Genomic DNA, 22,154 nt, shown 5'->3' on the forward strand with positions numbered 1-22,154 from the left:
TCAAGAATCTGAGAAATAATCCAAATATAGTACTCGTTCGTGCGAATAATCAGATGTTGTTTAATGAATAGATTATTTGTGTACCTTATCAATAATGGTTCTGTCAGGTATGAAATGTTCAAAGTCTGATCTAATTGCTCTGATTGTATCTGTTACAACAAGTTCTTCCCTGTATCAGTTAAAAACCAAAAACACATTAGATTGGTCCTCATTCACCTACAACAAATATAATATCATATTAACTTACGATGGATCTAGCGAGGCTGAAAATGCATATGCACATGCCTTTATCTGATCTTCCAAAAGACGCATGGTTGGAGTTGGCATAAATTTACACTGCATTGACTACGAATGTTTGACAGCAAAATATTAGCAATACACAACTATATGATTAATTAGCAGTACTCACAAGAGACTAGATATTTAAAGATGTGGTGTCTAAGTGGTAATTACGTCCATAATGGAAAAGAAATAAATAGGTCTTCTATAACCACTTGTGGATTGGCTCAGTGCATAAGATGCCTTTGATTTATTGGATGATTTGGACTCAATCTTTGGCTTTCTAATTCCGCCTAGGGATATGAAGGGTAATTTTTTCTGTATCCCCATAGTGGTATTTCCCTAAAAAGAAATAGATTCTGTAAATTCTTATTATCATTTAAAGAATATAATAGTAAAAATTATGAGTTGTTGTCCATTAATGAACATGCATTACCTTTGATATATTTTTCTTTTTTGTTGCGGCTCTTATAGTTGGGGATACTGGGTTGTCCATATTGATATCAATTTTGAACGCATCATCGTGAAGAAAAGACCTCTTGTCCAGTTCGATAAGATCATCCTCATCGTCTGATATAGCAGTATGAATATCGATAGGCGAACTCTTAGCCTTCAATCTATTTGAGAATGAACGTGTATTTTGTACAGAAAGCTTGGTCGGAGTCTCGAAATCATTGTTCAGACTGAGTTGTGAAATCATTGTCTCAATGCGGCTTACAGATTCAAGAATTTTATCAATCTGTTCGTCCCGAACCATGTTTACAACTCTCATTATCTGCAAAGATTTTAGGTAAAATAATGACATATAAATGTGAAAATACAAAAAGAGCGAGAAAAAATATTTATACTATATAGATTGTATGACATAATATCAATTGCATTACTGGTTGTCAAATTAAATTACCTCCATGCTACGGAGGACCTCTTCTACTTTACTAAACAATTCTTCACTTTTGTTTAGATTCTTGCTTTGAATAACACCGTCATTGATAACTAGGTCATCCTGTAGAAAGAAAACATAAAAGATTAAATTACTCATAATACATTCTACTAAAATTTAAAAATCGATTACGTCTTACCTTAGCACTAGGAATTGTAGTTCCAATTTGATCACCAAAATTAACTGTGATAAGATCGCAGTCTGTAGCCAGTGACATATTCTGTGTATTACATGCATCATTAAGGACTGAATCTTCTTTAGGAGGGATATCCATGATTATAGACAACTGAAGAATATTGTATGAGTAATACTTAAAAGAATTTGTCAACGTATACAAAAATTATTCGGATTGAACACATATATATACACCCGAAAAAGATAACCAAATTTTAATTCTATCTTTTATAAAAAAATTTAAATTAAGTGAATAATCTTAAATGATTAAGATATCTTATCTTTTGGTTAAAATCAAATACAAATCAAATTTTATCTTGATTTTTATTTACAATTTAACAAAGTAAATTTAATTTATTCATATGATTATATCTTATCTATAATTATTTTTAAGTAGATAAATACTCAAATAACAATATTAATACTTCAAGACGCATTAATAATTAAATAAAAATAGCTTCAAAACTCGTTTGATAGTTACTAACTTACTATACGTACTCAAGCCCCCACCAATCAATTGAAATAATAATTTTTGATACTTCAATCGATTGAACTTAGAAAACAATCGATTGAATCAGTAATTAAGTGTACTTCAATCGATTACAATAACAATACAATCGATTGCTTTTGAAATTGAGGATAATTCAATCGATTGAATTTACAAAACAATCGATTGAACCAATTAAGTGTAGGTCAATCGATTACAATAACAATACAATCAATTGTTTTTGAAATTGAAGATAATTCAATCGATTGAATTTAGAAAACAATCGATTGAACCAGTAATTAAGTGTAGGTCAATCGATTACAATAACAATACAATCGATTGAAAATGAAATTGAGACAAATCCAATTGATTGAATTAAAAACCAAATTGATTGAAAATGAAATTGAGGCAAATTCAATCGATTGAATAAAAAACCAATCGATTGATACAGTAATTAAGTTCACTCTAATCGATTACATTATCAAAACAATCGATTGGAACAGTGTTGAGTTATAGAGTCCTTAAAATGCATGATAAAGGATTGAAAAAAATTCTACAAATCAACAGAACCAAGAGAGAAAAAGTCATGTATAGTAAACACCCCTGCAAACTAAAAATCATGCTAAGATGAGATATTACGATTTTGAGACAGAAAACAATAACAATACAATCAAAACGTCAATTTCAAACCACAAAACCTGCCAACTGATAGTAAAAAATACAGTAAATTTAGATCCTTCATACAATGATTTTAATAAGCCAACTTCATCAAATTTCCAAACATAAGTCTCAAACAAAAACAACCCAAATATCATATACACAATGACACATTCATAACTGATATAAGAATTTCTTCATTCTTCGACAAAATTTCTTTATGGTCCAGGCCTTGGGATGATGCCCCTTGGATTTGTGATGCCTAGATTTGTGTATAGAAGATCAATTTCTTCTCCTTGACGATTGATAGCTTCAGTTTGCCTGTCTTGACGCTGCCTCATATCAACAAATTGCTCCTCCATATATACTCTCATGCTTCGCAATTCATCCATCAAATCTCGTATTGTTGGTGAAGGAGGGGGTGGTGGGGGGGTTCCTGTGATTGTGCTTGCACCTCAGGGTCTTGTGGTTGTCCTTGGACCTAAGGTTCTTGGGCATTCGGATCTCTTCCCATCTGTCTTAGAGTGCTGTCATCAATCTTGGCTACATTACTCAAGACGACACTCTTCTCTTCTCTCAAGTCAATTCCAAGCCAGTTGAAAATCTTGGTCCAATGGCAAGCATATCCTAAACCAACACTTGATTTTCCTTTCTTCATTTCAAGCATATGATGAACCATAAAATAAGGCCAATTTATCTCCTTTCCAGTCACCATAGCTCAAAGCACTAGAATATCTTTGTTAAACAAGATTCCATGATTATGTTTTCTTAGAATCAACATGTATGAAAACAAATACATCAATATACGCTGCTCATTACCCAACCCACTGCAACTTATATTATCTCTAGCATCCATTTGTGGATTCTCATACTGTAGACTCTGCAAACCAACCAACCTATTATATTCACCCCATTCCTCATCTGTCCCAATACCTCCAGTAAATTTTTCCCCATGATAAACTAAATTCTATTGTTCAGCTAGTTCTTGCAAAGTAACTCTATAATGACTTGACCCTAAATCAAACTCAATCAGCGGCATTACCTCCTCACCCTCTTCATTAGGTTGAGGAACAACATAATTTAAAGTATTATAAACAGCCCTAACCAAGTTCGGGTAATAATCATCCTTAATTTGTACAAAATCAGTTAAGTGTTGTGTTTGCAAAGCATTCCAAACCAAGTTATAATGTCTACCTTGAATGAACTCGGCTGTTATGTACCTGGGAGGAACAATTGCCCTTGACTCGAACTTCTCCACATAGTTGTTCAGTGTCCTTGGAGACGGCAGCCACCTTGCCATGTAATGTGATGAAGGAACCAGTCTAGCGGAAGCAGAGCTTTCTCCCTCAACCCTGGCTCTTTTCGTGTTCTTGGTTCTGGCCATTTTGGGGATATTGATTTGGTGGATTTTGTAAGGAATTGGAGAAGAAGAAGAGAGAAGAAGAAGACGCTTTCTGGATTCGATAAGAGAGGAGAGAGGTGCAGAAATGGGGCACCGTGTTATTTTAAAACGTTACAGAAGAATGAATACCCATGGTTTGGGTTTAATATATATCGAATTTGAAATTTCAATCGATTGGATTACAATATCAATCGATTGAATGCCGAAAAAAACACATTTACATCACTTTCCAATCAATTGAATTCTCAAACCAATCGATTGAATTGGAAGTCACGTGCAAAGTTCAATCGATTGGGTAACATAACCAATCGATTGAATAGTGAGACCTCTAGGCTCTAGTTGCAAACACACATTTCAATCGATTGGATAGCACAAACCAATCGATTGAAATTGGCAAATTTATATTGTTTGGGTGAAAACAATCGATTGAGTCACAAAAGCAATCGATTGTTTTGGTGAGACCCTAGGTTGTTTTCAATTATTCAATCGATTGGAAGGTATAAACAATCGATTGGGTCTTACGACCAATCGATTGATTTATGCTAAAATCATGCTTTTGGCAATTTTCAATCGATTGTTTTGTGATAAACTGTAATCCAATCGATTGAGTTGTAATTCAATCGATTGTTTTGAAATTCCAATCGATTGGTTTCCAATGAAACACGATTTTATGATTCGTGACGAACGTGACAGATCAAATTAATTCTTTTAATCGATTAGAATAATGAAAAAATTTATTAAGATCAATGGAAGATCTAATTCGCTATTGTTTTTGTTTTTGATTGTTAATGAACATGATAGATTTATGATAAAATAATTATTTAAAAAATAAAAAAATCGTTTTTATAATTAAATAAAATATATGGAATTAATTTGTAATTAAAATTAGTTAAAGGACTATGTAGCAGTTGTTAAAAAAACTTAAAAAATATGTTTTGTTATGGGACCATTTAATGGTCCAAACATTTTGAGACCATCGAATCCTGTGCCTTTAAGGTGTTACAAAAACTTTTTATGGGTCACTTTGAATTGAAAAAAGGGAAAGTGAAAAAAAAAAAGCAAAGAACGGCAAGAAAGAGATTTTCTTAGAAAAAATTGAAGAGAAAATGGGTTGTGGAGTGTGACGTTCGTTGCAGAAGGAAAATTAGAGAGAGATAATTCCATCAGATGTCATACTAAACTTGACTTGGGAAAAGAAAAATGAATGGCTTACTTTTTATTGAATCTGATGTTGGCTTATATTTACAACTGGATGCACAAGTAGTTCTAACTAATCTAAAAGAATCTAGCAAAACTAACAAACTTATTTTAACATCTAACTGATCTATTAATAGTATATTTGGCATAATTTAGTAAATAAATATCTTTCTAATACTAATTATTGATTTTAATATATATTTATATATAAATATATGAATAATTTAATTTATTTTTAATATATATTTTATATTTTAATTGGTATTTTATTTATAGTAATAGTTAATTATAGTAACTATAGTGTACATTTAGCATAATTGTTAAGGATATAAACTAGTAATAATAATTTGAATAAAATGATAATTAAGTCTCTGAAAATTTATTTTTTAGACTAAATAGTTCCTAAAAAAATATCAATTTAATCCTTAATAATAACAAAGCGTGGACAACGAAAGAAAAAAAAAGGTACTAATTAAACAGTTTTTATTTATGAAAAATCATCATATAAATAATAATTTTGAAGTAAAATTTTATCTATTTTAATATGATTCGTGGTAAATAGAGAGCAGCTGATAAATGTTATATAAAAATTTAAAAGACAATAAATATTTTGTTGTCCAAAATTATACCGTTTTTATATTTATGTAACAACGACGAAATACATACCACTATAAATAATAAAATACATAATCATCTCCATTTCGTTTTACATTATTCATATTCTATTGATGAAAGAATATATATATCCACTATTCATTATCGTAAATGACATAATTAATATATATTTTTTTAAATTAATTAGTCCAAAATCAAAATTTTTAAAAAACAGATTATGAATATACTCTAAAAATTTAAAAACCGTGAGAAAGTAATCGATGTAATGCATGTAAACGTAGAAATTAGATGATGGCATCGCCATTGAGAGAAAATCAAAATTGTTAGAGTATAATTAAAATCAATTAGGATCAATTAGTATTATTTAGTATATCTGAATATTTATTATAAGAGATTACATCTTTATTATTACGATTTTTTTAGTACCTATAAATACACTTTTATATTATATTATTTAAAACAACTTAAATATACTTAATAATATACAAATCCTTTCTCTAATTTAGTCTCTTATTTCTAACAAAAATCATTAGCATATATCTACCACATACATCGTATATGAGAGTTAGGTTTCCGCCCTTTACTAACTTAAAGTAGTTGACTTATGACAACTACACTCACCCTATAAAAAGAGCCTTCTATCTCCACACTTTAACGGAATGCATGTGATAATTACAGTAGAAATAATAACACCGCCACTAATTTTCTTCCTATAATTTCATATAAAGTTTCCCGCTTCTTGTAGAACAAACTTGAGCTTCCTCAATTCTCATCACAAATCTGGAATCCCCACTATATCTCATAAAAAAAAATATATATATATATATCAAATATCACTTACCTTATTAGCTTTGATTTGCCAATTTTTGTTAAATAATTTCCCCTCCTATGATAGGTTCAATTTCGGTGAAACTAACAAAATATCAAGCCAATTAAGCAGTTAAAAAAACCTTAAATCCTAAACTCTAATTTAATCCGATTTGGTTGAAGTCCCAAACATAATTATATAATTTGACGCGTTTGTTGGAAATGGTGAAGAATAATGGGAATGGGAATTACTTGAAGAAAGTGAAGAAGTTTCCAAGGGTGGCATGGAGAAGCATATGGAAGGTTGGGCGTGATGATCCAAGAAGGTTGATCCATGCATTCAAAGTTGGGTTGGCTCTCACCATTGTTTCGTTGCTGTATCTGTTGGAGCCACTCTTCAAAGGAATTGGCCAGAACTCTATCTGGGCTGTCATGACTGTCGTCGTCGTCTTCGAGTTCACCGCCGGTTAGTTTTCTCTATTCCCAACTTCAGTACCCTGCGTAGTGCGTACTACTAAGGCTATTTTATTTTCTATTTAGGAGAAAACTCAAGTGAAGTTTACTTCACGCGAAGTTGATATCTGAGAATCGTTAGATGAAAATTTAGTCAAATCAGTCAAATCATCTAACGGCTTTCAGATACCAACTTCACGTGAAGTCGACTGCACTTGAGTTTCCACCTTCTATTTATGCACACATCAAAATTTTAGCGTAAATTTTATCCAATTTTCTTTAAAATAATATGTATTTTATCATGTGATGTATCAACTTTTAATAACTTGACTTGTTTAAATTATTTAACTAGAATTAATATTTTAAATTTTAATAAAATTAGTTGTAATTAACTTATTATAATGGATCATTCTATAATTTTTAAAAGTATTAATAAAATACCCTTCTCTTCCAAATATCTTTTTCTTGTCAAACAAACAAAAAGAGTAGCCACAATAGATATTCAATTAATTGCAGCAGTAAAAAAGATTGAATAAAACATCAAGCTTCAAACATAAATTTCAATAATAAAAAAAGATGAAAAAAAGTAACTTATTCTTTTATGGTTTACATTATAATATTTTGTGTGGATGTTACTCTTTTAAAAATGAAATAGGTTGTTTGTGAAAATAAATAAATAAATAAATGAAAAAGAATGCAAAAAGAATGAAAAACTGATGAAAGATTTTTTTATTTTGATATTAAGAAAATAACAAACATGAAAACATTAGAAGGTTTAGTCTGTAAAAGACATGCATATTGGGTAATGATCATGCTAGTGAAAATGAGAAATCCAATCCAAGTCGAATGATAAACGCTATGTTGAGAGGGAGAGAGAAGAACACTATGAGCTTTTTTTTTTTTTTAAATTGTTGAACAAAGAAGAAGATTTGGGAGAAACTAAGAGATTGTTTGTTAATATTTTTAAAATATTAATCAATCAAAAATTAACAAGTCATAGAGTATAAATTATATGTTATATTAGAAAAGATTTGGTAAAATTCACCAATTTTAGTTACAACTTTGGTAAGCAGGGTATAGAAACTAACACAGATTGTGAGTACCAAACACATACACACAACATTTTATTTACACAGATCCTCTAAAGTTTGAATTCCACTTTAGAGAGTGAAGTGTGATCTCTCACTATTGATTTTATAGATGGGACCAAAAATAAATATAAAAGAGAAACTATTTAAAGGTAAAAGATCACACTTTACTCTTTAAAGTAAAATTCAAACTTTAGAGGATCCAAATCCAAATAGTTTAACTGTGATTATTTGGAGTAGAAATAATGACTTTGTGTAGGAAAGAATGTATTCATTTTTTTTCTTTAAGTAATAGTATGTGAAATTTATTATGAAAAAAATGTTAGATGACCAATTTTTTTTTTTTTTATCTTACATTTGAACCATCACCAGATAAGTCTTCACCTTTTATCACTAATAGTATTTGACTAGCATAAAAAATTAGACTTACTTATTCGACTTGGTTGGAATATAATATGGTACAAGGGGTATAATTCTCCAAGCGGGAATCCTTTTATTATCAAGATTCAAATTCGAAACACTAATTAAATGATTAAAGCACTTAGCTTACCACGTTAATTAATCTTACACTTCATTGATTTAGTGATTTTGCTGGTTTCTGTATGTAGCTAGGGAGGGTGAGAGTCGGTGTCAAGGCATAGACTTTAAGATTTTGATCATTTTATTTAGTCAATGATTTTTTTACCTTTAATCAGCTTTTAAATCCAAAAAACATTAATTATAATAATTTTTATATATTTACTTTCCAATTTTTTTATGAAATTAAACTGCAAGACTTCAACTCAAATAAAATTTGATTTTCATTCTAAAAACTTTTTCAATCACCAAACCTCCTAAAACTAGTATTGTTAAAATGTTTCATATATCATTAATATAACTATTATTGTTGTAAACTAATTAAAAAAATATAAAATATAAAATTTAAAGTTTAGAATTTAGAATATGGGATTTTAGATTTATGATTTTAAATTTTGTGTTTTGGATTTAAGGCTTAGGTTTAATGTTTGCTATTTTTGTTTGAATTGTGTATTCTAGATTTAGGTATACTCATTTTTAAAAAGACTGATTTTGTATTTTAAATATAAGAGAAAAAAATATAAGATATTAAACGATAATATTAAAAAATAATAAAAAATCAGCATAAACAATCTAAATATGCTTTATTTATCACACCTTATTTGCCACTATAATAGTGTGACACACTTAATAAAATTAACACAGACCCACACGTAAATAGTGTAATATTAGAGTTGCATTTATAATTTTATATGATGAAAATTCTCAAAAGAAAATTATTTTGGTACAAACACAATCTCGGCGAAATTGTTTAAGAATGAAGAAGTTCAACCATGACGAATAACATTAAATGTTTCAAGACTTTTTAATGTAAGATTCACGTGCATGAAGATGAAAGTGATAGAGCTGCATACTAATGTTGTGAGTAGGTGGTAAAGGTAAACATTTTAATTAATTTCTAACTATATTTTATGTTAATTGCTTGGTTGAAGGGGCAACTTTATGCAAAGGGCTAAACAGAGGATTGGGGACACTGTTAGCAGGATTACTCGCATTTCTTATTGAGTATGTTGCAGATGCATCTGGTCATATCCTTCGAGCTATTTTCATTGGGGCTGCAGTTTTTTTAATCGGTATTTCTTTCATTCATAAATTACTTTAATAATCCATTTAATGTACCACAAACAAGTATCTCACTGTATCATTGTACTACCCTATATCTACCTAATAATTAAGTCTCATTAGCCATTAACTCTCCTTAATTAGCAACTAGTGTATTAACATACATGTTAAAAGAAAAGGGAAAGTAAGAGTAACCAATAGAATACTTGGACAATGTGTACAATGGAAGTTTATGGAGTATTAGAGATATAACCATTAGTGTTACCTTTTTCTATTAGCTGAAGCTTTTGAGATGAGTGGTATCATGATATGGTATTAGAGTGCTAGATCCGAAAGGTCAAGAGTTCGATCCTTAGTGAACCCCAAAAAATAAAAAAAGATAGATTTTATAAAAAAATTTAGATTATTATCCCACTTACATTATTATAAAAAAAAAGATAGATTTTATATTTTCACTTGTCACTTAACCTTTTAGATAATTAAGTACAAATTTCTTAGATACCACAAAATTTTTCAAAAGAAAAACGATATTTGATTTACCTTTTCTATACCTTCTTTTAATGACATAAAAGACTTTTATTATTTTTTATAAGGATTAAGTATAATTTTGGTCTCTAATAAGATATAGGCCGAAAATTTTTTCGTCCCAAATCTTTTTTTGTGTATAAAATTGTCCAAATTTTAATTTGGTTTTAAAATCGTCCTTACCTTAAAGACAAAAATCGTATAGAAGTGGTGGCAGAAGTGAATCGTGTACAGTTTTTTCTTCTTTCCTTCTCCCTTCTTCTTCTTCCTTTTCCCTTTCACAGGAGCAGAAATATTCTGTTTCTCTTTTTTTTTTCTTTTTTTATTTTACAAGTTTTTTTTATTATGGATAATTTAGTTCAAAATTTTAATATTTAAATAAAAAAGACAATTTTAAAACTTGTTTTTTAATTATAGAGACGATTTTGTATATAAAAAAAGACTGAGAATAAAAAAATTTTCGACCTATACTTAACTATTTTTATAACTACTTAACAATAACTTTTGATTAATATTAAAGAAAATTTATACGAGACTGGGGAGTAATGTTGCATGTTCTCTTTTCTCAAGTAAGCGGAGATAATAAATTTGTCATTTATAACATAAAAGAAATATATATATATATATATATATATATATATATATATATATATATATATATAAGAGATAGAAATTCGCGTTTCCAGTTTTATTTATATAAAATTAATAGTTAAAAATTAAAAATAATTTAATTAAATATATTAAATTATTTAATAATTTTTAATTATTAATTTAATATAAAACAGTTATATGTGAATTTTTATTTAATTTATGAAGAGGGATAGCCTCCAAATTAATAAATAATAAATTTTTTATTTTATAATTTGGCCTCCGTAAACTTTTTTTTCTCTCCACCGACAAGGAGTGGTTGAAATATTGTTTCTCTAACTAAAAATATTTGAAATTAATAATATATCATTCTACTGTACTGCATGCAGGAGCTGCAGCAACATATGTGAGGTTCTTTCCGTATATAAAGAAAAACTATGACTATGGTGTGGTTATATTTATGCTGACCTTCAACTTGATAACGTTGTCGAGTTTCCGAGTTGAGAATGTGTTGAAGATTGCACATGAACGGTTCTATACCATAGCCATAGGCTGCGCCGTATGCCTTTTTATGAGTCTCTTGGTGTTTCCAAACTGGTCCGGCGAAGACCTCCATAGTTCCACTGCTTTCAAGCTTGAAGGCCTTGCCGATTCTATACAAGGTACTTACTATATATGTGTAAATTTCTCATTCTCTTATCACAACTTCACAACTCTCTTTAGTCTTTTATGTAATTCAGAACGTTTCGTGCTTTAATTCTTTCATTATTTAATGAGTGGAATACTTAATTCGGCCCCGAATAATTATTTTGAAGAGACTACAAGGTCTTTAAATAAAAAAAAATATTTAATTTAGTCTCTAAAATTTTACTTTTATAGAACTGATCTCTGTAAAAAAAAAATTTAGAGGCTAGGAAGGATATTTTTTTATTAAGAATTTCTTTATCTTTCGGTATAATTATTAGGAATTATTTAAAATTTTTCTCTTATTTAATCCTACTAAGATGCATATTTGAAAAGTTTTTTTTATCGCAAAAAAAGAATTTTATTTTATTGATAAAATTGTTTTTATTTAAAATTTAATTTTATGATTTAAAATAATTTTAATATATTTGTAGAAAATTGAAATGAATTTTTTTTATTTGGAATGATTTTTAAACAATAAAATTACCTTCTTTTATAATTTTATTTTTAAAAAATTATTTTTAGTAGACACTCACTTATAAATAAAAATATTTTTGACATATCAAATATTAAATTTGAATGTTATGAAAATTAATTTAAAAATCAAACCACTTTCAATTTAATTTATGAATATTAAAAACATGAGAATTAAAATTCTCAAATAAATTAAAATAATTTATTTTTATATATTTTAAAATAAGTAAAAGAATTTTCTATTCTTATTAAATGAATTTTAATTCTTGACATTCTAAAATAACTTCAAAGGAAATAAGAAAAGTCATGTACTGTTTTTAATTTGCTATTGTATTAGTAGGCATCAATTATAATTTATCTCTATAATTAGTGATAAGTATGTGAAACAGTAATAAATATGACCTTATTGTCTGATTAACACTCACATTAGTCAAGGTATAAAATCTCGCAGCTTGTGTTGATGAATATTTTTATGGAGATACGGCGGAAGCTTCATCAGAAAATATAAAATCATCTGAGGATCCCATATACAGAGGTTATAAGGCTGTTTTGGATTCAAAATCTACGGATGAAACACTGGTAATTAATAAATCATCTATCTTTTGCTTCCTTCTAAACTTTTAATGCATGCATTCCAAATAAGAGAAATATTAATTGATTGATATTTTTCAATGTATTTATTTTATATTGAATTAATGTTAATTAATTTTTTTATTTTTTAATTAAAAATATTGACATTCTAATAATATTCCTCATGCCAATGAGTTATAGCTCAAATGGCATAGTCTCCCCATACTCAATTAAGAGGTTGCGGGTTCGAGTCTTCTATTTTTGGTAAAAAAAAAAAAATAATATTCCTCATAAATAATTAAGTACAAATTATTTACATTCAATACAGAAACATTCAACAAAAATTCAATTTTTTTGTTGTATGCTTTTTCTTTTATATATTTTGACATAATAAGACATTTGTATTTTGAACACAAATATATCTATTATGTATGTTAAAAAAGTATGTTATTTTAAACATAAAAGTAATTGTACTTGTTTAAAAGTCTGTATTTTTTCTACGCAAATGTATGTGTATATAAAAATATTAATGTGCTTTTTTTTAATAGCTATCTATTTAGTATACACAAGTTCTCCATTTTCATTTGTATAACATAGAGAAACCTGGGTGAGTGAATGAAAGCATCATATCAAATATATGAGATTGCAGAGAAATTGAAGTATGAATGGAACAAAAGGGTAAAACCCAAATCACAGTTTTTGAGTCTCCAAAATCACCTAGAGCACTGCTAGCAATAGGATACAATAATCTGAGCTTGTGAGGCTTTCCATTCTTGTCGCCATCTGGAATCACCCCGATTGTAAGGAACCTCTCCTGAAACAATAATTACAATCAAATATTTGTTGAATTGTAAAAGGGATGAGAGCATGCGTAGTTATATAAATAAATAAATACCCTCTTTGCTGAAGACCTTGTGCCAAGTTTCACCAGGTGCATCATCCCCAGTGATCTTAGTGTTGTGACCTGAGCTCTGATGGGAACCACTCTTCCACTGATACAAACATCTCTATACTGCAATGTAACCTGGCAATTCACAAACACCACCACAGATGACCATGAATAAGTGAATGAATGTTTTGTCATTTGGAGACCACATCGGAGAAATTGCTTATGGTTCCGACACGACAACTAATATAAAGCTAGAGCATGTTATGTCTCCAAACCACGCAGCCACGCTTTGTGTATAGTGTCAACTATTCTTTCGTCGCCAATTTTTTTAAGAGCCTTCCCTAAAAGGGGTGGCTCAATAATAAAAGTTGAAAATCTTGTTCCTAAAATTTGGCTCAATAATATAAGTTGAAAATCTTGTTCCTAAAATTTGGTTTGTTTTATATTTTTATTTTTTGATTAAAATTTCGTTAATCTGTTCGTGTTGAAATGTTTTAAAAAGTTATTATTATTGATCAAAGATATTGTCCTTTTTATTTCCCATTTCCTTCTCATTGTTCGGGTATTTATTTTATGTTTAAAACTTCATATGATAACAACAAATGATTTCAAAGTTAACTGCACCATGAAGTTTGGGTGTTTACTCTTTGAAATTAATCAAAAAAGGACTTCATCAACTTTAAAATATTAAGAATTTAAGACTAATATAGCCTTACTCAATATAATAATATAAAATATAATATGACACCTACTCAAATAAAAATGACAAATATTTTTTTATAAATATACTTGTTAAATTATGTTTTTTTTTTTTTGTTTACTTGCACTTTAAATAAAAATAACATTTTTATAAGATATTAAAATTAAATTCTACAATTTATTATCTGATGATAAAAAAAATATTTTTATATAAAGATAATTATAAAATTTTTATTATAATATCCAACCGTATAATAAAGCTACATATTCATAACATGCTTTCAAATTGTTGTGTTTTGAATTGGGTAGGCATTACATGCTAGTTGGGAGCCAAGGCATTCAAGGTACTGTCATAGATTTCCATGGCAGCAGTATGTGAAAGTTGGGAATGTTCTTCGTCAGTTTGGGTATACCGTTGTGGCCCTTCACGGCTGTTTGAGATCAGAAATTCAGGTACTTATACTTAAATAAATTTGACTGTTTAGAAAAATTTTGCTCTCAAGTTTATTTGTGTGATTAGGATTATAATTTGATAAACAGTAGTACACTGTAAATGATTTTGACAAACGAGAATACGTTGTTAGAGACTACTGTTTATTTTGGCATTAAGAAATGTCTAAAATAAATACATTTTAAGAAAGAGTTGAAAACTAGAACTATTATAACTATGCTTACAGTTTAACCATTATTTTAACGAACGAAAATAAGACTTTACTATTTTACTTAAAAGTTTCATAAAATTCTAATACATAATAAAACCAATTAGGAAAGAAGTGTTAATAAATGATAAAAATCTTATTTTTAAATTTGGATGAAAAAAATACGGATTAATCAAAACACTATTTGTTATTGGATTTGTGGGTGTTTACAACCTAAAGTAAATAACTAAATAAACAATTATGTTACATAATCAACACCTCTCAACCACCATCATAGCCAGCAATAGCTAAAAAAAAATCCCAATAAAACAAAATAAAAATCATATTTTCTTGAAATTATTTTTTTTATCCTTTTTACGTTTTTTCCTTCGTTCCAACATATAATTTTTTTCACCCACCAGTCCACCACTAGTCACACAAGCCACCACTTGGTCTTATTGCAAATTCAAAATTATAATTCTTAAACTATAAAAAAATTTTAAATTTTAAATTTTATGTCTTAAATTGGTTTTATATTGTTTCACTTTTAAATTTTCATCTTCATTTAAGTTTTAAATGTTTTGATTATTTTTAATTTTGGATTTATTTTTTACAAAAATATTATTTATATACTAAAATCAATTATTAAAATGAGCCACTGATATATTTATATATAAATATATATATAATTTAATTTATTTTTAATGTGTATTTGTATTCCTTTTAACGTTCAATTGTTGGCACATTTCTAGATTGATTGCCGTCGAAAAACAAACTAGAAATGTAAAAGCATTCGAATCCTCTCGAGTTCACCGTAATTCACCACTATCTCATGTTTTTTGTGTTGGAATTTTATTCAGACACCGAGATCTGTTAGAGTTCTTTTCAAGGACCCATGCATAAGAGTAGCAGGAGAGGTAACAAAGGCACTGATAGAACTGGGAAACAGCATAAGGAACCGCCGCCATTGCTCCCCAGAAATACTATCAGACCATCTCCATGAAGCCTTGCAGGACCTGAATACCGCCATAAGGTCGCAGCCTCGACTCTTCCTGGGCGCTAATGACACCCAAGCCAAGAACATGCTTGCCATGGCCGCCGCCCAAGCGGGCGAAACTAAGCCTTCCAAGTCATCGCTACCAACTGTTAAAACTGATTCTTCCGCCTTGTCCAACTGGAAATCCAAAAGGGTATACCATTATTTTTTAGAATAGAATAATAATGTAAATAATTATGATAGATATATACTAAAATCAGTTACCAAAAAAATATTAAAAATGTTATTTGTACACTAAAATCAGTCACTAAAATTAGCTACCAATGTATTTGTATATAAATACATGTGTAGTTTAATTTATTTTTAATGTGTATTTGTATTTCAATATGTATTTTATATTGGTGGCTGACTTTGGTAACTGATTTTGGTGTACATGTAACATAACTCAAAAAATATATATTAGAATACAAAGCATGCATAAAAAATGAGTTAAATAACACATATATTCATACACAAATGTATCATAGCTAATTTTAGTGTATACATAATATTTTTGTATAAATTAATATTTGTTGGCCAAACACTTTTTTTTAATGAATTTCAAATCGAAATAATAGAGGAGAATTGTGTTAGATTTCAATGTGGAATCATTATATGATCCATGCATATTGCATACATAAATACTATTGTCATATTTAAACTTCTTTAGTAATTTTTATTTGATTAAATAAAATAATGATATTTGCATATTATAATTCAATACGTGTTGTAACAGGCATGCAATGAACAAGCGGGAAACAAGGAACCAGAGAGAAAGGTGTTGAGACACCAATTAAGCAAAATTGCGATTACCAGCCTTGAATTCTCAGAGGCATTGCCTTTTGCTGCTTTTGCATCTTTACTTGTGGAGATAGTGGCCAAACTAGACCTTGTTATAGGGGAGGTTGAAGAACTTGGAAGGCTTGCAAGTTTCAAAGAGTATAAAGCTGGTGATGAGAAGATTGATGTGAAATGTGAGAAACCAAGGCTTGATGTTCTTGAGAACCATTTGCCTTCTCTTGGAGCAGAATAATAGGATACTAGACTTATTCTTTCATGGACATGGATTATTATTTTGAGGAATAATGGTGATATATTATGTGTTTTATTATATTTAACTCTACGAAGTCTATAAAATGAATATTATCTCTTTAATAACGATATGTTAATTTTATGTCACAATAATATCCACTTTATTGTTCAATGAAAAAGTTTATGTGTCAGCACTTTTATTGAAATTTGGTTAGTACTTCATTTGTGTTACGGACCCGGATCCAACCCTTAACGGCCCTGTGAATAAATATAAGGGATTAATTAGTTTCTCCGGATCCAACTCTTAACGGCCCTTGTGAATGAATATAAGGGATTAATTAGTTTCTATTAGTAACTTCACTATATATATATATATATATATATATATATTACAATTTCAATGAATTAGTTTCAGTTTCACCTTTTCACTTCCACTTCCACTTCCACGTTTCACCCTTTCACTACTTCCACTTCCACGTTTCAAGTCTCCTTTTTAATTCTACTTCCTGCATCAATGCATGAGAACACTCTCATGCTTCTAATTTCTTACTCTATCTCAATTGCTTTTATGGTATCCAGAGCCTGAGATCCTGCTTCTCATGAAATTCTGATTCATCTTTTATTTTTTTTGCCAATTTTTTTTGTCTGAATTTTTGCTCCAATTTTGTTTTGCCCCTTCCTTGATTTCTTCAGTTTGGTGTTCCATAATGTCAATTACTCTATCAGAATCTTCAACCAAGAGATCGTTCTCTCCAATTTCTGAGAAGTTGGATCACAACAATTATAATACATAGAGACACCAAGCTTTGCTTACAATTCAGAGTTTAAGTCTTGAAGATCACTTGTACCAAAACAAGATTCCACAACAATATAAAGAAGATGCTATCAAGAAGACTAAAATAAAAACTGAAGCCTTCAAACAATGGAAATTAGATGATCTTACTCTATCAACGTGGATTCTTGCATCAGTCACAAAACCCTTCAAGAACAAGATCCTTCATTGTCATCAATTTTATGAAATTTGGAATGCACTCAATGACTATTTTGCTGAGACCTCTGCCACAAAAATTCAAAGCTTAAAAGCTCAACTGAAATCAGTAAAAAAAACTGAATCGATACCAGATTATCTCTTACAAATCCAGGATCTTGTTGATTCTCTACAATCCATTGGATATCAAATTCAACAAGATGACCATATCTCAGCAATTCTTGATGGTTTACCTGAGAAGTATACTGTCTTCATCACTTCTGTAATGTCAAAATTATCAACCTACAACGTGCCTGAAGTCGAGTCTTTCCTTCAAGCCTATGATGATATGTTGGAAAGATACAAGAAACCACAAGGTGGCATCCCCATGGCAAATCTGGCACAAGCACCATCACCGTATACCATTCAATCTCAGAGAGGTTCTATTCTTCGAAGAGGAAGAGGGGAAAGATTTGGAAAAGAAGGTCGTTTTTTAATCAAAGTAATCGACCTCAGTGTCAACTTTGTCGTCGCCAAGGCCATGTAGTTCAAACTTGCTTCCATAGATTCGATCCTAACTTTCAAACTTATGGAAATAGCTCACAATCACCACAATCTATATTTTCCTACTCTAACACACAACCACCACCACCATCATCACAGTTCCATCAACCAAGAGTTTATTTCTCAAATCCTCAGAATTATCTAGAATCTGTATGGTACCCAGATTCAGGAGCAAGCCACCATGTTACACCAGATTCACTCAACTTACTGAATTCCAACTCTTCAACTCCAGATTCTGATCAATTATTTGTAGGTAATGGTCAAGGTATGAAAATTCTAGCTCAAGAAATCTCAATTCTTTGTGATAAAGACAGTAAAATCAAGTTTCTTTTAAATAAATTACTTTATGTCCCTGAAATCACACAGAATTTATTAAGTATATCTCAATTTGTTTTAGATAACCATGTCTATTTTGAATTTTGGCCTTATGATTATATTGTGCATGATCAAGACTCTCAAGAAATACTTCTCCAAGGCAAAGCTAAAAATGGCATATACTCCTTTCAAAATTTGTTTGTTCCCGTGCCTAATAAATCCTTAATGCATAGTTCTTTGAATAATTCTATTTCTTGTAAGCATAGCATTACAGATTCTTCTATTAAGAAAGCATTTGTAGCTCAAAGCAACAAAAATGTAACCCTTGACCTTTGGCATAAACGCTTAGGTCACAGTTCAATAAAAACTGTACTTTCTGTCTTGAAAACATGTGGAGTTCCTGCCCAATTTGATTCTAATTTTGTTCAAATATGTGAATATTGTGCTATGGGAAAAATGCATCAGTTGCCTTTTGCAAAATCTGAATCAGTCTATACAGCACCATTAGACCTTGTTTTTGTTGATATTTGGAGTCCCACTTCTATGATGTCTAGAAATGGATATAGATACTACATCTCATTTGTAGATGCTCATACAAAATACATAACTATTTTTTTACTCACTCATAAATCTCAGTCCCTACAAGCATTGAAAAATTATAAAGTGTTTATGGAAACTCAAACAGGATTGAAGATTAAGGCTTTGCAAACTGATAGAGGTATGGAATTCATGTCACACTCCTTCACTCAATTTTTAATTGAACATGGTATTATGCATAGAATCTCATGCCCCTACACATATCAACAACAAGGTAGTGTAGAGAGAAGACATAGGCATATAACTGAAGTAGGATTGTCACTTTTGGCTACTACTGCATTACCAATGTTATTTTGGGAAGACTCATTTCTATCAGCAGTATATATCATCAATAGATTACCAAGTTCTGCATTAGAAAATAAATCACCTTTTGAAACTTTATTTGAAAAATTACCAGATTATAAGAACTTTAAAATATTTGGATGTGCTTGCTTTCCTTATTTGAGATCTTCTAACAAAGTAAAGTTTGCTTTCAAATTAGAAAAGTGCTTATTTCTTAGCTATGATAGTAACTACAGGGGTTATAAGTGCATGACTAAAGATGAAAAAATTCACTATTCAAGACATTTGATATTTGATGAAACTAAATTTCCTTACAATTCTCTATTTCATAATAAAAATTTAGTAGTGAACCATGATACAGTTAAAGATCTGTCAGCTTTTACATTCAACACTTCATCCAAGACTTCTAACCCTTTCCAAACTCTACCTCTTCCAGATATCTCAGATTCTACCTCATCGACTACCTGTCCTGACACTCAAATTACTAAGCATACCTCTACTAGTACTAGCCTCGATCAGAATTCTTCCATCCCAATTTCAGGTCTTGAAATCTGTCTACCTTTTGAAAATCCTACAAAGACTAGTTCTACTACATCTTCTAATACTCACAATATGCTCACAAGATCAAAAACCAGAAATAATAGACCTCAAGCATTAGTTATAACTTCAGTAGAACCTTATGATTTGATTAACAATACCCCAAAGAATGTTAAACAAGCTCTTCAGTGTTTATATTTGAAAAATACAATGGATGCTGAAATCCAAGCTTTAGTAAGATGTAACACCTGGGATTTAGTTAAACCACCAAAGTATAAAACTGTTATTGATTCTAAATGGGTATTTTCTATAAAAGAGATCTATTAGGAAACATCATCAGGTACAAAACCAGGTTAGTTGCGAAGGGTTTTTTGCAGGTTGAAGGCATAGATTACAGCCAAATATACAGTCTAGTTGTGAGACCTACTACTGTGAGAATTGTAATTACTATAGCTCTATCACGTGGATAGACACTAAGGCAATTTGATTTTGATAATGCCTTTCTGAATGGTATTCTTGAAGAAGAGGTATACATGTCTCCACCAGCGGGTTACCAATTTGGAAATGCATCACAGGTTTGTAAGTTGAACAAAGCAATCTATGGATTGAAGCAAGCTCCAAGAGCTTGGTTCAATACATTGACTGCTACATTATTACAATTTGGTTTCACTAGAACCAAAAGTGATATTTCATTGTTTGTTAAACACACTAATACATCTACCACCTTTCCCTTAGCCTATGTAGATGATATTGTTGTCACTGGAAGTGTCCCTGGTGAAATTGACAAACTTATTTCTGATCTTAATAAAATCTTTCCGCTTAAAGATCTTGGAAAACTCAGTTATTTTCTTGGGTTAGAATTCTCCTATTTAACAGATGGATCCATTCTAGTTTCCCAACAAAAGGATGCTCGAGATCTGTTACAAAAAGCCAAAATGGACACTGCAAAATCAATGCTACCCCTATGGTCTCAGCCTTGAAGCTTACATCAAATGGTGCTGAGCATTTTCAGGATCCAAAACTATATAGAGAGATTGTTGGATCACTTTAGTATTTGACTATTTCAAGACCAGATCTTGCTTTCTCTGTGAACAAGGTCTCTCAATACTTGCACTCTCCAACAATTGAGCACTGGAAAGCTGTGAAATGCATCCTCAGATATATTGCAGGTACAGTATCAGCAGGTATTAAATTTCAAAAATGTGCTGACTCGAGACTACTTGCATTCGCAGATGCAGACTGTGCAGGGGATTTGGAGGACAGGAAATCGATTACTGGCTATTGTGTATACTTAGGAAGCAATTTGGTATCATGGAGGAGCAATAAGCAAGCCAAATTAGTCATAGTAGCACTGAGGCAGAGTATAGGAGCATGGCAACATCTCATTCAGAACTAGTGTATATACAGTATCTTCTAAAGGAGCTTCGAATTCCACAATCAATAGCACATACTATTTATTGTGATAATCAAAGTGCTTGCTCATTAGCGGCTAACCTGGTCCTTCATACTAGGTGCAAACACATGGAAATCGACCTTCACTGCCTAAGAGAGATGGTGAATCAAAAACAACTCTATGTCATCCATATAGCCTCTATAGATCAGATTGGGGATATTTTCACCAAACCCCTCTCATCGTCTCTATTTCACAAATTTCGAGACAAACTTAGAGTGGTTCTTCAACCCACTACTAAGTTTGAGGGGGCTATGAACGAATATAAGGGATTAATTAGTTTCTATTGGTAATATATATATATATATATATATATATATATATATATATATATATATATATATATATATATATATATATATATATATATATATATATTGTATTACTTTATTATTCAATACTATAGTTACAATTTCAATGAATTAGTTTCAGTTTCATCCTTTCACTTTCACTTCCACTTCCACGTTTCACCCTTTCACTACTTCCACTTCCACGTTTCAAGTCTCCTTTTTCTTTTTAATTCTACTTCCTGCATCAATGCATGAGAACACTCTCATGCTTCCAATTTTT

At 30.0% G+C, this 22,154-nt stretch overlaps 1 protein-coding gene across 1 annotated transcript; it reads left to right on the forward strand.

The window, feature by feature from the left end:
- Positions 1-6,404: 6,404 nt before the first annotated feature.
- LOC112720672 (aluminum-activated malate transporter 12) lies at positions 6,405-17,051 on the forward strand. The gene is made up of 7 exons (XM_025771705.2): positions 6,405-7,024; positions 9,608-9,748; positions 11,240-11,512; positions 12,460-12,587; positions 14,476-14,619; positions 15,665-15,994; positions 16,577-17,051. Exons 1-7 carry the CDS (start codon positions 6,781-6,783, stop codon positions 16,871-16,873), a joined length of 1,557 nt encoding a protein of 518 aa, XP_025627490.1. The 5' UTR covers positions 6,405-6,780; the 3' UTR covers positions 16,874-17,051.
- The last annotated feature ends 5,103 nt before the right edge of the window (positions 17,052-22,154 follow it).

This window comes from Arachis hypogaea, chromosome 11, assembly GCF_003086295.3.
Source record: "Arachis hypogaea cultivar Tifrunner chromosome 11, arahy.Tifrunner.gnm2.J5K5, whole genome shotgun sequence".
Lineage (NCBI taxonomy): Eukaryota > Viridiplantae > Streptophyta > Magnoliopsida > Fabales > Fabaceae > Arachis > Arachis hypogaea.

Bases quoted from the DNA above. Each gene is read 5' to 3' on its own strand.
- LOC112720672 (XM_025771705.2), top strand. From the start codon at position 6,781: ATGGTGAAGAATAATGGGAATGGGAATTACTTGAAGAAAGTGAAGAAG. The intron at 7,025-9,607 runs GTTAGTTTTCTC...GCTTGGTTGAAG, and splicing joins CGTCTTCGAGTTCACCGCCG to GGGCAACTTTATGCAAAGGG. The intron at 11,513-12,459 runs GTACTTACTATA...AAAATCTCGCAG, and splicing joins CCTTGCCGATTCTATACAAG to CTTGTGTTGATGAATATTTT.